Source organism: Argopecten irradians, chromosome 7 (assembly GCF_041381155.1).
Source record: "Argopecten irradians isolate NY chromosome 7, Ai_NY, whole genome shotgun sequence".
NCBI classification, from domain to species: domain Eukaryota; kingdom Metazoa; phylum Mollusca; class Bivalvia; order Pectinida; family Pectinidae; genus Argopecten; species Argopecten irradians.
In genome coordinates this window covers 16555996-16573676 of record NC_091140.1, presented here as the reverse complement: position 1 = coordinate 16573676, position 17681 = coordinate 16555996, and the positions used below count along the sequence as shown (strand labels likewise).

Sequence of the window (17681 nt, the reverse complement as noted above, 5' to 3'; positions counted from 1 at the left end):
TCTGAAAAGATAAATAAAATATTTTAATTCTTCCAACACAAACATATCGTATGTCTGTGTCTCCGGTAGATTGTGACGCGCTCGTATAACTAAACGTAGCGTAAGTTCAGAGGTGATACAACAATGATCAAAGAGAGATATACAGACAATCATGTCGGAGAAACAGGATATTCTTCGATTTTTAATTTTTAAGAAAATTATCTGTACCGCTTATTGTTGTTGAATCTGAAAGGTAGGCATAACATGAAAGGAATAAAATGGGTCTATTTTCGCGCTCGGTGAACAGGAAAGATATTGTCGTCAGAACTAGTGATTAGCACTAGGATATAATTAATGTCTTCACTGACGAGGTGAAGTGTGTAGGTATATAGGGTTACATCTCTACAGTCCTGTACTGACCCCAATAAGCTCCCTTGCGGGTAGGTATCGATTGTTACGTCAATATTTTGTGAGCGCAATTAACGTCGTTTTCTCCGAAACGTATGACGTTACGCTCCCCAACACATGACGCCACAATCAATACCTACCCGCAAGTGCAGATGAGCTCTGTAATATACAATTTCGGACCCGGGTCTTAGATCTAATACTGTATGGCAGTTTATCTAAATTTGTAAGACAGTTTACCGGGTATGTGAATTATCTGCTTTCCATGTGTATCATCATGATCACTGATGTATTTATCTAAGATACAGGGATAGCTGTTGTTGGTTGGGTTGGGTTTAACGTCATATTAACAGTTATCTCATATCTCATATGTTCATTAACTCAAATTATTCATGGTATAAGGGTAGAATGCTTCCTGAGACAAAACAAATCTTGCAGGATAAATCATAATGATTTAATTGATACGAGACCATCCCATTCTATAAATACTCCGCATCATGATTTACGCTGGCTACATTTTGTTATATTTCGTACCTCATTCCTTCTCGCAGAAACTTTTTACGCCATAAGCCTAATGTATGGTTGCTGCCTTTTACCTTGAGAGCCGATAATGAAGCTGACCTGCAGTTAGCCCTCTAGTGCTTGTGTAATCGCCTTATCCACGAGCCCTAGACTAATGTGGTGTTATATCGATCCGACAAAGATATAAATGGGTGCGTGTGAAAACTACATTGGACTGTGAGGTTTGGGGATCGTGCCGACTTGTTCATTACCAACAAATATGGACGTGCTTTGGCAATACCGTAATGGCTGCCCGTCGTCCATGTCAGCTCATTACATCCGCGATCTCAGTGCGCGGCTATATTCATTACATACGGGCAATTGATCCCCTGGAGTTGTCTTGGCAGTAACGACCAATTAATTGTATGTCATCGCAAAACCCTCGCATTGGTATTTTGTTGTATGAGTTGCGCACGTGCAATGTGGCAGGATATTTTCTGTAACTTCCGGTTTTGTACGTAAAACGCTATTTCTCCCAAGGTCCATTGCGGTCCTCTTAAAAAGAGGACCGCAATGAGATACGTTGGGGTTTTATATAGCTTCACACATTGGGTTTGGCAAAGCCGTATCGTATATATCGATATTGGAATTTTAAATCGACGTTTTAGAATATTTTATAAGGAATAAAGCTGTTTAAATGAAAAATAAAAGCGGTGTTAATGTTGATACTTCACTTACTCCTTCCCTATACATGTTCCGCTACGGCGTACAGGTATGCCGCAAGGGAGGTCAGCAAAGAACCCAGTTTTAATGATGTCATTGAAATGCTAAAAATAAATAAATTTGCTCTCAAATAAGGCTATATCTAATTTGTTTTATTTCAGACTCGATTCCAAACACCCCTTTACATTCACCGACGTATAATCAAGAATGTGCGTGCGGATGTGAGATTAAGAAACAACAAGGGGAGATAATTGGGACAGGACGGTGTGACGGACTATCGCTGTGGCTGCTCACCGTAGATGAGGATCAGAACATTAAAATTAGTTTTCAATATTTTAAGTTGTACGAGGACAAACAATGGCTGAAGATAAGGGATGGTGACAGTGTAGACGCAAATTTACTGGCTGTCAGCTTCGGCGGTATAATAGTTACGGAAGTGACGTCATCATCAAATAAAATGCTAATTGAGTTCATGAGCAAGTCTGATATTAATCCCAATACTTCTGGTGACCATCATTCATCTCATAAGACAAATTCATCATCGCATAACAAATCATTCCAGCTCGTACCCACCAGGAAAATTCACGTCCACGGCTTCATAGCTAACTTTAGTTCCATACGTAAGTATTTATACTGGTTTAATTAATTTGTCCACGTAGTTTCACCATAAAACATTTTCTCTCGTGTAAGAACGGTGGGGAAGCCATGTGATCAAACGGTATCGTACACGGCAAATTCAGGTCAAGATGTGCTTTATTAAATGTTTCTCTGTACCGATAATTTTCCTATCATACGCATCCTCCCGTACCTGCAATAGCATTCTGTATACATATGTATTCCAGAAAAAGAAAAACTTTTTTCAGCAGTTTTTCGGTAACTAGGGTATTTGATCCACGATATAAGAATTGGCCAAAAATTGACGTGATTCGTGGATTACGTCAAACAGCTAAGGAATGTGATTCTGATCACGTGGTTTCCCCACATTTATAGTACATGTAGCTAGTGACAGTGGAATTATAATAACAATCGGTTAAACATGATTTATATTGCCTTAATTGTAAAAGTATGTAATAATAAAATAATTCCCAGTTCGGGCACATGCGTATTGTATGATAGGGTTTAATGCATACGATGACGTCATATTGGAATTTTAACTGTTAAAGGCCCAAAGATTACCTTTGATGTACAAAGCATTGAGGACACTTAGAAACTTATCATCTTTAATAAGTTTATTATAAATTATATCGCCACAGAAGCATTGTTTTAATGTTCATTGTTGTTGCAATATGAATATTTATTTACAATTTAAAACCAGAAATATTCAGCATGTATTGTTATAAATATTGAACAAAATATCCTTCCATTGTGATAAAACATGTTTTGTACTAGACCGACGTATTCTGTTAAGTCCACAACGGAAGAAGGTACATGTAGATGAAAGGCGTACGTCCTTGTTACGTGGGATTATAGAGGGCTTACGATCGGTAGAATATCGACTCCGTCTGTCTACCTTGTCAGACGACCCATGTCTACCACCTACCTAGCTACAAAAAATGTCGTATCACGTGATCTAATTTTCTTTGTCGTCTTATATCGATCGGGTCAGTGAATGAAACATTAAATTGAGTCATCAGCATGTTTACAGATGCAATCATTACGTGAACTTTTATTTGTTGTGTAGGTTACGTAAGGGTGTGTCACACTTTTGAACTGAACACAATTAGTTTCGCGAGTGAAACATTATAAAATCTAAGTCAGACATTATAGATTTAACTAGAAGTACATGTACATACAGTTTACGTTGTATTGTATTATCAAACAATGCAGCCTCGATAATCCAGGGGTAAGTATCACTGACTTGGATATAACGGTAGTAATAGTAACTCATAGAGTATCGAGGATGCAAACAATCTTTCTAAGGCAACTATAACAGGCTATATATGGACATAAAATGTGTTATTTTTATTTATACCAATATTCAGGCGTAGTAATGTTAAATGTGATTCTGGTACCTCGTGGAATTTTAACAAATACCTGTCATTTCCTTTTCTCTAAATACCCCGGGCAGTGATATCCGTAATATAATTTTACCGTTGTAAGAACGCCGTTTATCTATCTCACCCTATAGTTAAGACACGTTACACGAGATATTCGCTCGTACTCAAATAGGGTCAGAGAAAATATTCATTCATCCTCTTTGTGGCGAGACAAGAGATATCGACCCTCAGGATAACATGGTATAAGAATATTATGCTGTCAACCACTCGGCCAAACCTCGTGTTTGACAAATTCTTCTCGCTCGGGTTGAGATTCTCCTGTTTCACCACAAAGGGAGTGAACAATTCTATGAATCCCTAAACGTAAAATGGTATTGAAATCACTTATACTGTTTACCCACGTAATTCGAGTACTCGATTTCTTCACTTTAATTATCTTGGTAGCTTATTCCTAGACAAGTAAATATCCTAAAACTAACAAACGATATTTTAGAGGAAGAACCTTTGAACACTTTGATATCATAATATCAAATGCAATGGATGAATTTAACGTGATGCTATTTTTTTCTTTACCAGCTCGAAACTACTCTATCGTGCTGACTGCAGTTCCTCTCCAAATTTTACCACCAGATGGAAGCATTTGGAAAAGTACCGTGACCATCGTTGGTATTTCACTGTGTGCTGTCATAGTGTTGGTGGCTGTGGTGGTGGCTATTTACCATAAGTGTATCCACAAGAGGCAGCACAAGTACTCCATGGCGGGAACTATCGAAAGTCCTAGCCACATGGCGAAGAGCACCAGCATGCACAGCACGCCGAGCCACCACAGCGCGTTAAGTGGCATTGAAATAGATTACGATATGGAGCGCCCTTTAACGGGACAAAGTAAACAAAAATCAAGAGCGTCGTCGATATCAAGTGTAAGGAGCAATGGGCGAAGCACAAGTAACAGAAAACGGTTAAAAAGTAAAACTGATCATGACTCCACAGGGGGGAGTCCCAAACCTCCGTCTAAGCATTACTCCCCTCTCCCGAGTCCTCGAGTACAGGCAGCAAAGACTGAGGAAGGGGATGAGAAAAATAGTCTGTTCAATACTAGTCCATTATTAGGTCGTCGGCCAAGATCACCTAAAGTTCATCCATCATCAAAATTTAAAAACAATAAAGATGTAAAAAGTCCGTTGTCTCCGCCTTTGACAAAGCACGAAATGTTAAAGAGAAAACGTTTTGATAGCGAGCAGAGTCAGGATCGAACTCCCACAAACGGATTAATGGAAAAGCCTCGCGGAATGGACAGTCTTATCGCAACACCTCTCTCAACAGGGTCCACGACCCCTACAACCAAAGTGCTTTGTGCTGAGGTGCATCCCGTCCAGCGAGAAAGCCCTCGGTTCACAAAACTCGAATTCATGGACAAACTCGAGCCGGAAGACGTCCGAAAACCAGGTTCAGGGACATCCGATGATTCTCAGACCCCGGATAATTTGTGCAAGGAACAAACAACATCTTTTATAAGTAAGCCTGACTTTATGAGAGGAAATGCCGATACAAAGAAAGAAAAACCCCGGCGTCCAACCTCATTGACAGAAAGTTATAGTATGAATGCTATTCTCCCTCACAACGGATCTGATAAGAAAAGTACAGGCAGCAATATCTCACAAAAGATAGTAGCGCCTATAGATAGACATAACGATTTGCCCAAACCAGATGGACAAAGTCCGAAAACTCCGAGAGAACTGTGTTCTAAATCTTCGACTCCCAAAAGTTGTCGGAGTTCCCGTAGTCGACTGACTCTGTCACCGTCTCGTAGTGCCACCACTCCGTCCGACGGTAACCTGGAGATGGAATATGACGATTTCATTGACTATGATGACACGTATTCTTATTTTGATCCCATCGAGACGGAGAAACTACAGTGGCGAGGCAAGGAAAAACTCAGTAAGATTGTTGATGATGATTGAATTACAGCCATGGTAACACCTCATCGCGACTTGTGGAGTGTGGAAGGGAGTGAGAATGAATGGCATGGCTGGTGCGTCATCATAAATACTGCTTTTACGTGTCGCATATCTAGTCCACCTATGATATATGGTTACTTAATTAAACGCTTTATTGAGATTTTTAACGATGACATTTCGTAGTATCATGGTTCCATTCATTTCTCGTTGTTGTGTAATTAATGTTTATATAAAATACACGTTAATAGTGTAAAGAACTAATTTTAATAGCTGTTTATTTGTTGGTTTACAGAATGCGTGTTGTGTTTATAGGAAATGTCTGACCAATACATGAGATACCATGTGATTGGGTGTGTACGGTAGAAGCACAAATCGTGTGAATGCAACGACCGAGGAGATCGTATGAATGCGGTAGGTGGAGAGAGAGATATCGTGTGAATGCGGTAGACGAAGGAATATATCGTGTGAATGCGGTAGACGAAGGAATATATCGTGTGAATGCGGTAGACGAAGGAATATATCGTGTGAATGCGGTAGACGAGTAACTGAACGTAATTCGAGTCGTTGTGTTGTGCTTTGATTCATTTAATCTGCATTGTTGTTGTGACAACAATTAACTACAATGTACGTCATATTCCATGTGCATATTCCTTCCCTGTACACCGTCCAGAAACCGCCGCCATAATACTTTTAACCCAGGCGTTGTGTTAGTATCTATTATCATATCTGTTACAATCAGGAGCTTGGAATTAAGTTTACCTGTGTGCCTGTTTTGGAATATATCATGAATGTTTAAATTACCAAACACCCCAATATATCTAGATATCCTAGCATCACATACACTGAAGACAAACAGTCCTGCCTAAAGTGTACTGTCTTTATGTCTAGATATAAATATGTAATCTAGGTTTAGCATGGATGTACTCTATATGCACTAGGGTTTAACAGGGATGTCCTCTATGTGCTCTTGGGTTTAACAGGGATGTCCTCTATATGCTCTTGGGTTTAACAGGGATGTCCACTATATACTCTAGGGTTAAGCAGGGATGTCCTCTATATACTCTAGGGTTTAACAGGGATGTCCACTATATACTCTAGGGTTTAACAGGGATGTCCTCTATATACTCTAGGGTTTAACAGGGATGTCCTCTATACGCTCTTGGGTTTAACAGGGATGTCCACTATATACTCTAGGGTTTAGCAGGGATGCCCTCTATGTGCTCTAGGGTTTAGCAGGGATGTCCTCTATGTGCTCTAGGGTTTAGCAGGGATGTCCACTATATACTCTAGGGTTTAACAGGGATGTCCACTATATACTCTAGGGTTTAACAGGGATGTCCTCTATATGCTCTTGGGTTTAACAGGGATGTCCACTATATGCACTAGGGTTTAACAGGGATGTCCTCTATGTGCTCTAGGGTTTAACAGGGATGTCCACTATATACTCTAGGGTTTAACAGGGATGTCGTCTATATACTCTAGGGTTTAACAGGGATGTCCTCTATATACTCTAGGGTTTAACAGGGATGTCCTCTATATACTCTAGGATTTAACAGGGATGTCCTCTTTATGCTCTAGGATTTAACAGGGATGTCCTCTATATGCTCTAGGGTTTAACAGGGATGTCCTCTACATGCTCTAGGGTTTAACAGGGATGTCCTCTATATACTCTAGGGTTTAACAGGGATGTCCTCTATATACTCTAGGGTTTAACAGGGATGTCCACTATATACTCTAGGGTTTAACAGGGATGTCCTCTATATACTCTAGGGTTTAACAGGGATGTCCTCTATATGCTCTAGGGTTTAACAGGGATGTCCTCTTTATGCTCTAGGATTTAACAGGGATGTCCTCTATATGCTCTAGGGTTTAACAGGGATGTCCTCTACATGCTCTAGGGTTTAACAGGGATGCCCTCTATAGGCTCTAGGGTTTAACAGGGATGTCCTCTATAGGCTCTTGGGTTAAGCAGGGATGTCCTCTATGTGCTCCAGGGATTAGCAGGGATGTCCTCTATATGCTCTTGGGTTAAGCAGGGATGTCCTCTATGTGCTCTAGGGTTTAGCAGGGATGTCCTCTATGTGCTCTAGGGTTTAGCAGGGATGTCCTCTATGTGCTCTAGGGTTTAGCAGGGATGTCCTCTATGTGCTCTAGGGTTTAGCAGGGATGTCCTCTATGTGCTCTAGGGTTTAGCAGGGATGCCCTCTATGTGCTCTAGGGTTAAGCAGGGATGTCCTCTATGTGCTCTAGGGTTTAGCAGGGATGTCCTCTATGTGCTCTAGGGTTTAGCAGGGATGTCCTCTATGTGCTCTTGGGTTAAGCAGGGATGTCCTCTATGTGCTCTAGGGTTTAGCAGGGATGTCCTCTATGTGCTCTAGGGTTTAACAGGGATGTCCTCTATATGCTCTAGGGTTTAACAGGGATGTCCTCTATATACTCTAGGGTTTAACAGGGATGTCCTCTATATACTCTAGGGTTTAACAGGGATGTCCTCTATATACTCTAGGGTTTAACAGGGATGTCCACTATATACTCTAGGGTTTAACAGGGATGTCCTCTATATACTCTAGGGTTTAACAGGGATGTCCACTATATACTCTAGGGTTTAGCAGGGATGCCCTCTATGTGCTCTAGGGTTTAGCAGGGATGTCCTCTATGTGCTCTAGGGTTTAGCAGGGATGCCCTCTATATGCTCTTGGGTTTAACAGGGATGTCCATGTATGTGCTCTAGGGTTAAGCAGGGATGTCCTCTATGTGCTCGGGGGTTTAACAGGGATGTCCTCTATGTGCTCTAGGGTTTAGCAGGGATGCCCTCTATATCATCTAGGGTTAAGCAGGGATGCCCTCTATATGTAATCAATGTTATAATTATTTTGTTATTCTAACAACAAAAGATAAAGTTTTTGATACCAATAGGATACATATCATAGTCAGCAAAACAGATTACTGTGAAATCTCTGGATACCAAAGGGTTTAGGGTGATGTTTTGAATAACCTTGCATTTATCTTTGAGTTGTAATCATAAAACATTTGAATAAGAATAACTCCATGTAGCACGTTTATTAATACCTTGATGGTAGATCATTGTGACGACGGCTATATTTAGGCAGCGGTTCGCAATCTTAAACAGACATTCATACCCAGGCTGTTTCACGAACATTCGTTAGCTTTAAGAGATTTCTTAACTTATACAGTAGTTTACCTTAGGAAAACATAACAGAAGTTAAGGGAAAATCTTAAGTTGTAAGAAGCCTTTCTTAAAATCTGTTCTGTTTTACTAAATGAAGAATTTAAATTGTTCTCCAAAGTGAACCTACACATACACTGGGATGAAAAGTTGAATATCTCGTATCAAATAAAGTAAAATAGGACACGATAGAAAATATTATGTTCTGTCATAATATAGTTGAAGTGGTAAAATAGGTTACAGTACGAAATAATGATAACTTAGAAAGATTAAATCATAAATTCATATAGCTAAATGGCGAAATATATACGATAACTTTCATATCTGTGGTAAAATTGAGCAAGATTCATTACCATGGAGGTAGGGGGTGCTTTTTCAAGAGAATATGCATGGTGGATATCATTTTTACCGGGCAGAATGAAATGTTTTCTATATGGAGGTCTATGTTGACACTGCCAATACTCATTCGAAGTACGGATACCATACGGTACATATCACAATAGCAGAGCAATTCACTCATCTTGCAGCTGTATTTAAGAAATGTTTTATTTGTCATCATATTGTGGAGTATTATTTTCTGTCTTATAACGATAAGATATTTATTTATTTGACACAAGATGAAAAATAAACAATCAAATCTGAGCTAGGATGTTCTTATTTTATTGCTGTTGCAGTCTTGATCAACCTGGAATTTTAACATGACGTTACGTCTTCTTAGGGGAGGAATTCATATTGGCGTTACTGTCTTTAGTGATCAATCTAACACTGAAATGTCATTTAAAGATGCTACACCGTTGACGATTGGTTGTTTTTATTTATCAAAATCATGAGCAGACGAATTAGTATTTTTCTTCGGTTGCAAAAGTTACTTGACACCAATACCATCATTGAAAGTTGGAGCTTCTTATTTTACTTCCAGATAAAAAAATAGAAACCGTTATTTGCATCCCGAAAAAAATCCATTGTACTATGCTCTATATGAAGTAAAGTACTGATTGCGCATCCAATGAAAGCAAAGTAATTTATTTTAAATTAGTATTGTGTTAATCAAACATATATGTACATGAGTAAACGCCAATTTTTATACAAATAATGAGAGTCGGTTTTCTACCTGACCAGTCACATAACTCTAATCAAAATTCAAATTGCGAATCAAATACGAATTTGGAAAAATAATGGCAAAAATGAAGGAAATGATACCACGCACGTGTAAGTACAGTAAAACTCACAATATTAGGACAAGGTTCTCGGGAAGAGTAAGGAATCCCTGTTCCATCGACGACGTCCACCAAAACCCCTGATCAAGCTTAATTTTGATAAACAATCTCTGGCTGAACTACAGGGCGTAGTAAGAAACATATCTGTATCCCTGGCAACATGCTTCAGTGATATACCACTGTAAAAGTGCAATAGTTCCACTATCACAGAGCAACAAACACGGATATACCGTAGTCTCCCAAAACACACTACATACACAGGAGGCCGTTGTTAAAGGTTAATCACAGGTGTTCGTTTCTAATATAAGTATAAGTATAATACTGGGTCAAGGTCTATAACTCGACCGGCCATATAACACTACCCAATTTCAGAAAAAGTATGATTATTATCCAACCGTATAGGATATAATAATAGAAATACTCTCAATCGACAGCCAGATAATTTATCTTTAATTTGGTATATGATACAATATATATCATGCCGTATAAATGTCACTAGGTATCCAGAAACATCGGAAAACAGCCAGATTTCAACTGGTCGGACACTGTGGTGTCCTCCGATAAACACGCTAGGGCTCTAATGGGTAGTTCAAAAACCACTGCATGTCAACACTTCAGCTTCATAGGAATTAAAGTTTGGTAAAAAACAAACTTACCGGTATGTTAGTGTTTATCTATGTACCATCCATTTGCGCAATACAGCCTTTTGAAATTTCCGATTGAAAAAATGTGTGTCTCTAGCCGTCATGTTGATATGTGTGTAGTACATTTGTTTTCTCGGCGTTGATTGGTCAATTAATTTTCGAGAGCCAATCAACGCCGACAAAACAAATCTACTGCACACATACTTACATGGCGGCTAGAGACATAATTTTTTTCAATCGGAAATTTCAAAGGGCTACGTTAGGCAAATGGATGGTATTTATCCAGGGATTTACTAACCGGTAAGTTTGTTTTCTACCAAACTTTCATTCTTATGACGCTGAAGTGTTGACATGCAGTGGTTTTTGAGCTACCCATTAGAGCCCTGGCGTGTTCATCGGAGGACACCAGTGTCCGACCAGTTGAAATCTGGCTGTTTTCCGATGTTTTTGGATACCTAGTGACATTTATACGGCATGATATATATTGTATCATATACCAAAATAAAGATAAATTATCTGGCTGTCGATTGAGAGTATTCCTATTATTATATCCTATACGGTTGGTTAATAATCATACTTTTTCTGAAATTGGGTAGTGTTATATGGCCGGCCGAGTTATAGACCTTGACCCAGTATTATACTTATACTTATATTAGAAACGAACACCTGTGGGTTAATAGTACGTTAATCACATCAAACAACGTAACACTGAACAAGTACCTGGTTCTACCGCCTGTAAAAATTTAGGGTGTCAATGATGTCGGACAGGCAAGACCTATAATAGTCATTCCCTTTCTAACGTTTGATCAACCCATACAAACCTGCTAGTGGGATAGTCAAAGAATATCGAATCAACATTCACATGGTATCTATTAGATTTTCAAATTAATTGCATCTCCAACTTTTTCTAATTACTTGTAAATGTTATTCAGAATTAGGGTTATCGGGAAACTTGACTTGAAAGCATGCCAATGTTTGGAATGTGTGTTAGTCATCTGTTCGTTTCATGATATCTAGGGTTCTATACTCGGTGATGTTGGAAATTGTAAAAAGTGTGTGTATGTATAGAAATATAACTTACAGTAAAACTGCACATTTGCAAGATGTGATTGCCGATAGCTAATCTTAAAGATATCAAGGAGACGCTCCTACGCCTCTGGTATTTACGATGAAAGAAAAAATGATTCCGGAATTACATCCTAACACTTGCCACTAAATGTGAGTTATAATAAAATTGCTCATTTCGAAGATGTGGTTGCCGATAGCTTATCTTAAAGATTTGTTTGCTAAACAACTGTCAATATTTTTTGTGACTCGAAGTTTTTTAATTTCAAACGACAAAAAGTGATAGGGAGGGGAGAACATTATGCCCCTTCCAAAAAGGGGTGGGGTGCATGATGGCGATCGTTTGCTTCATTAAAAACGTTTTCAGCAAATCAGATGATATCTGTTATGTGCTGCTTTTCCTTTCAATACTACAGCTTCCCGTGCCATATACACACTCTATTGTAACTCTTCGAAAGTCTTCTAGCTTGCATCTTATGGAGGCATGTGTATTAGTTCTCTGAATTTGTTTTGTTGGGTTCGTCTATGATATTACATATAGAAAGTTAATTAGCTGGGTTTAGTAATTGTTTCTGCAATGTTATACTCAAGGTTTAGCCGAACATCGGTGTTCAAATCCTACTTCTGCCAAATCATTCGATATTATCATACATGTAGCTGTAGGTGTGTGATGTTCAGCACAAAATACTGATACATTTGTATTTCGGGTCGGAGCACAGGGCTTTGTAATGAATACCAATATTTTTATATTGATCTTGACTCTGGATTATTATTTTTTCATTTATATTTATATCAAACTCCTGTGGTTGAAGTGAAATGACGCTGAATAGACATCTCGTCGTCATCTGCTATGATAAAGAGTCAATATTGTAGAATTTTACTCCAGAGGTACATCTGTCTGGTCCGATGATATCGATACTGATGTCCATTAACCAACAGCTTTGTCTCGACCATCTACACACGCCCCACTGATTTCCATTTCCATTAAGATGTTCATTTTCATATTTCTGAATTTTAATCTGAAGCGTTAGTCTAGCCTCGGCACGCTTCACTGACCCACTCCCATATAGCATATTGTTTCATTCCGTGGTCATTGGGTGGTCAGTTGTAGTCCATGGGTCATTTAACATTTGGATTTCACTGACTATCAACTTACAGGGTATAGAAATTGATCTTTTTAGTTATGGTTGGGTGCACGTGAGCTAATAAGAAGCAATAGATTTGAACCCAGATTTTTAAATGCCCACAATACATTTCCAAAATGATAATTAAAAAACTTTCTAACACCAATAATAACATAAAAAATTTGATATCGGTTGTCTAAGATGTGGCTACAACACCAAACATAGCCAACGATTGAGGATTAGGACAATGACACAGGGACCTGGCACGAAAATTTTCAACCAATAATATACATATATATATTATAGTATCAAGGGTATGAACTCGGCGGTCGAGAAAAACGGACCTATTTTTTTAAAACCGTGATTATTTTAATAAATGGGTTCTATACAACATTGACGGATATCTTACCTTAAAGAGAAATAATGTATCTTTCCATTGAGTGCTTGATGAACAAAATTAGCCAAGTATTGACGAAGTTATGGCAGGATGAATCGGGAAATTTACGAAAAATATGCTAGGTAGACATTTCCCTGTCCGGTCGAAATGTCGTCTCGGCTCTATTAGGTACCTCAAAAACCAAGCCAAAATCACAAAATCTACGCTTGTGGTGGTAAACAGTACCCATAACTATGTTCATCCACAATCTCCTCTGGGGGTGTCATGACCCGTACTTTGTAAAAACTTCATTTAAACATCGTGTAGCTCACTTACTTTAACCGTCACCGCCATGTTCGTTTTTCTCTCGGAGCGCTTCTCGACTTAACATATCGTGACTACATTATGCAAATTATGTAATGTTGTGCTTGTGGGTAAACTCGAAAAGCGTTCCGAAGAACAAATGAACATGGCGGTGACGGTTAAAGTAAGTGAGCTACACGATGTTTAAATGGAGTTTCTAAATAGTACGGGTCATGACACCTCCAAAGGAGATTGTGGATGAACACAGTTATGGGTACTGTTTACCACCACCAGCGTAGATTTTGTGATTTTGGCTTGGTTTTTGAGGTACCCATTAGAGCCGAGACGACATTTCGACCGGACAGGGAAATGTCTACCTAGCATATTTTTCGTAAATTTCCCGATTCATCCTACCATAACTTCGTCAATACTTGGCCAATTTTGTTCATCAAGCACTCAATGGAAAGATGAATTATTTCTCTTTAAGGTAAGATATCCGTCAATGTTGTATAGAACCCATTTATTAAAATAATCACGGTTTTAAGAAAATAGGTCCGTTTTTCTCGACCGCCGAGTTCATACCCTTGATACTATAATATATATATGTATACTGTTAGTTTAAAAAAATCGTGCCAGGTCCCTGTGGACAATGACAGGTACTGTAAGACGATCAGTGTTATAAAAGTTAACATTTGATTTACCTTCATTAAATTGTTTTGAATGTGATGATATTTTCAGTATTAATCTTACATGTACATACGTATTATTGCGTGAATAAAAGCCCATTACTGTACCTTTCCGAAACGTTTTTAAAATGGGAATGTAAAACAGGATTGATAATTTGCGCGTCATTTCAAATATCTGTCCAAAATGCAGTTTACACACCAGTAAACAACAAAAAAAAATAGAAATCATTGTAAGAGTCATTTAAGAACGTGCCAGTAAGAAAAGCCAGATACCCGAAGAAAAACTACCGAGCTACGATATGTTTCAGACGTTTTTAACTAGTGAACGTCATTACAAAAAAAAGTAAATAATATTACAACTGAACATTAAACAGAAACAATGTTAGAAGGCAACATACAAATAGAAACATTGTTACAAGCCAACATACAAATAGGAACATTGTTACAAGCCAACATACAAATAGGAACATAGATACAAGCCAACATACAAAGAGGAACATAGTTACAAGCCAACATACAAATAGGAACATTGTTAAAAAGTCAACATACAAATAGGAACATAGTAACAAACCAAAATATAAATAGGAACATTGTTACAAGTCAACATACAAAAAGGAACATTGTTACAAGTCAACATACAAATAGGAACATTGTTTCAAACATACATACAAATAGGAACATTGTTACAAGCCAACATACAAATAGGAACATAGTTACAAGCCAACATACAAATAGGAACATTGTTACAAGCCAACATACAAAAAAGAACATAGTAACAAACCAAAATATAAATAGGAACATTGTTACAAGCCAACATACAAATAGGAACATAGTAACAAACCAAAATATAAATAGGAACATTGTTACAAGCCAACATACAAAAAAGAACATAGTAACAAACCAAAATATAAATAGGAACATTTTTACAAGTCAAAATACAAAAAGGAACATTGTTACAAGTCAACATAGAAATAGGAACATTGTTTCAAACATACCTACAAATAGGAACATTGTTACAACCCAACATACAAATAGATAATTGTTACAAGACAACATACAAATAGGAACATTGTTTCAAACATACCTACAAATAGGAACATAGTTACAATCCAATATATAAATAGGAATATTGTTACAATCCAAAATACAAATAGGAACATTGTTACAAGCCAACATACAAATAGGAACATTGTTACAAGTCAACATACAAATAGGAACATTGTTACAATCCAATATAATAAAATAAGAACATTGTTACAATCCAACATATAAATAGGAACATTTTTACAACCCAACATATAAATAGGAACATTGTTACAAGTCAACATACAAATAGGAACATTGTTACAACCCAACATACAAATAGCAACATTGTAACAACCCAGCATATAAATAGGAACATTGTTACAAGTCAACATATAAATAGGAACATTGTTACAAGTCAACATACAAATAGGATCATTGTTACAAGTCAACATATAAATAGGAACATTGTTACAAGTCAACATAAAAATAGGAACATTGTTACAACCCAACATACAAATAGGAACATTGTAACAACCCAGCATATAAATAGGAACATTGTTACAAGTCAACATATAATAGAACATGTAAACAAAACAATAAATAGGAACATTGTTACAAGTCAACATATAAATAGGAACATTGTTACAAGTCAACATATAAATAGGAACATTGTTACAAGTCAACATATAAATAGGAACATTGTTACAAGTCAACATATAAATAGGAACATTGTTACAAATCAACATATAAATAGGAACATTGTTACAACCCAACATATAAATAGGAACATTGTTACAAGTCAACATATAAATAGGAACATTGTTACAACCCAACATATAAATAGGAACATTGTTACAACCCAACATATAAATAGGAACATTGTTACAACCCAACATATAAATAGGAACATTGTTACAACCCAACATATAAATAGGAACATTGTTACAACCCAACATATAAATAGGAACATTGTTACAAGTCAACATATAAATAGGAACATTGTTACAACCCAACATATAAATAGGAACATTGTTACAACCCAACATATAAATAGGAACATTGTTACAAGTCAACATATAAATAGGAACATAGTTACAACCCAACATATAAATAGGAACATTGTTACAACATTGTTACAACCCAACATACAAAAAGGAACATTGTTACAACCCAACATATAAATAGGAACATTGTTACAACCCAACATATAAATAGGAACATTGTTACAACCCAACATACAAAAAGGAACATATTTACAACCCAACATATAAATAGGAACATTGTTACAACCCAACATATAAATAGGAACATTGTTACAACCCAACATACAAAAAGGAACATTGTTACAACCCAACATATAAATAGGAACATTGTTACAACCCAACATATAAATAGGAACATTGTTACAACCCAACATATAAATAGGAACATTGTTACAAGTCAACATACAAATAGGAACATTGTTACAACCCAACATACAAATAGGAACATTGTTACAACCCAGCATATAAATAGGAAACATATAAATAGGAACATTGTTACAACCCAACATACAAATAGGAACATTGTTACAACCCAACATACAAATAGGAACATTGTTACAACCCAACATACAAATAGGAACATTGTTACAACCCAACATACAAATAGGAACATTGTTACAAGTCAACATACAAATAGGAACATTGTTACAAGTCAACATACAAATAGGAACATTGTTACAACCCAACATACAAATAGGAACATTGTTACAAGTCAACATACAAATAGGAACATTGTTACAACCCAACATACAAATAGGAACATTGTTACAACCCAACATACAAATAGGAACATTGTTACAACCCAACATACAAATAGGAACATTGTTACAACCCAACATACAAATAGGAACATTGTTACAACCCAACATATAAATAGAAGAACATTGTTACAAGTCAACATATAAATAGGAACATTGTAACAACCCAGCATATAAATAGGAACATTGTTACAACCCAACATATAAATAGGAACATTGTTACAAGTCAACATACAAATAGAAACCTTGTTATAAGCCAACATACAAATAGAAACCTTGTTATAAAATATAAGCCAACATACAAATAGGAACATTGTTATAAGCCAACATACAAATAGGAACATTGTTATAAGCCAACATATAAATAGGAACATTGTTATAAGCCAACATACAAATAGAAACATTGTTATAAGCCAACATATAAATAGGAACATTGTTATATGCCAACATACAAATAGAAACATTGTTATAAGCCAACATACAAATAGAAACCTTGTTATAAAATATAAGCCAACATACAAATAGGAACATTGTTATAAGCCAACATACAAATAGGAACATTGTTATAAGCCAACATATAAATAGGAACATTGTTATAAAATATAAGCCAACATACAAATAGGAACATTGTTATAAGCCAACATATAAATAGGAACATTGTTACAAGCCAACATACAAATAGAAACATT

At 36.9% G+C, this 17681-nt stretch overlaps 1 protein-coding gene and 1 pseudogene across 1 annotated transcript in view; both read left to right on the top strand.

The window, feature by feature from the left end:
* LOC138327692 (uncharacterized) overlaps nucleotides 1-9392 on the top strand; it is a 38977-nt gene extending 29585 nt beyond the window's left edge. Inside the window, exons 5-6 of the mRNA XM_069274002.1 lie at nucleotides 1770-2228; nucleotides 4182-9392. Coding sequence (XP_069130103.1) covers nucleotides 1770-2228; nucleotides 4182-5566 — 1844 coding nt within the window. The 3' untranslated portion in view covers nucleotides 5567-9392. The remainder of the gene's footprint in view (nucleotides 1-1769; nucleotides 2229-4181) is intronic.
* Nucleotides 9105-16125, top strand: LOC138327047 (adhesive plaque matrix protein-like; annotated as a pseudogene).
* The last annotated feature ends 1556 nt before the right edge of the window (nucleotides 16126-17681 follow it).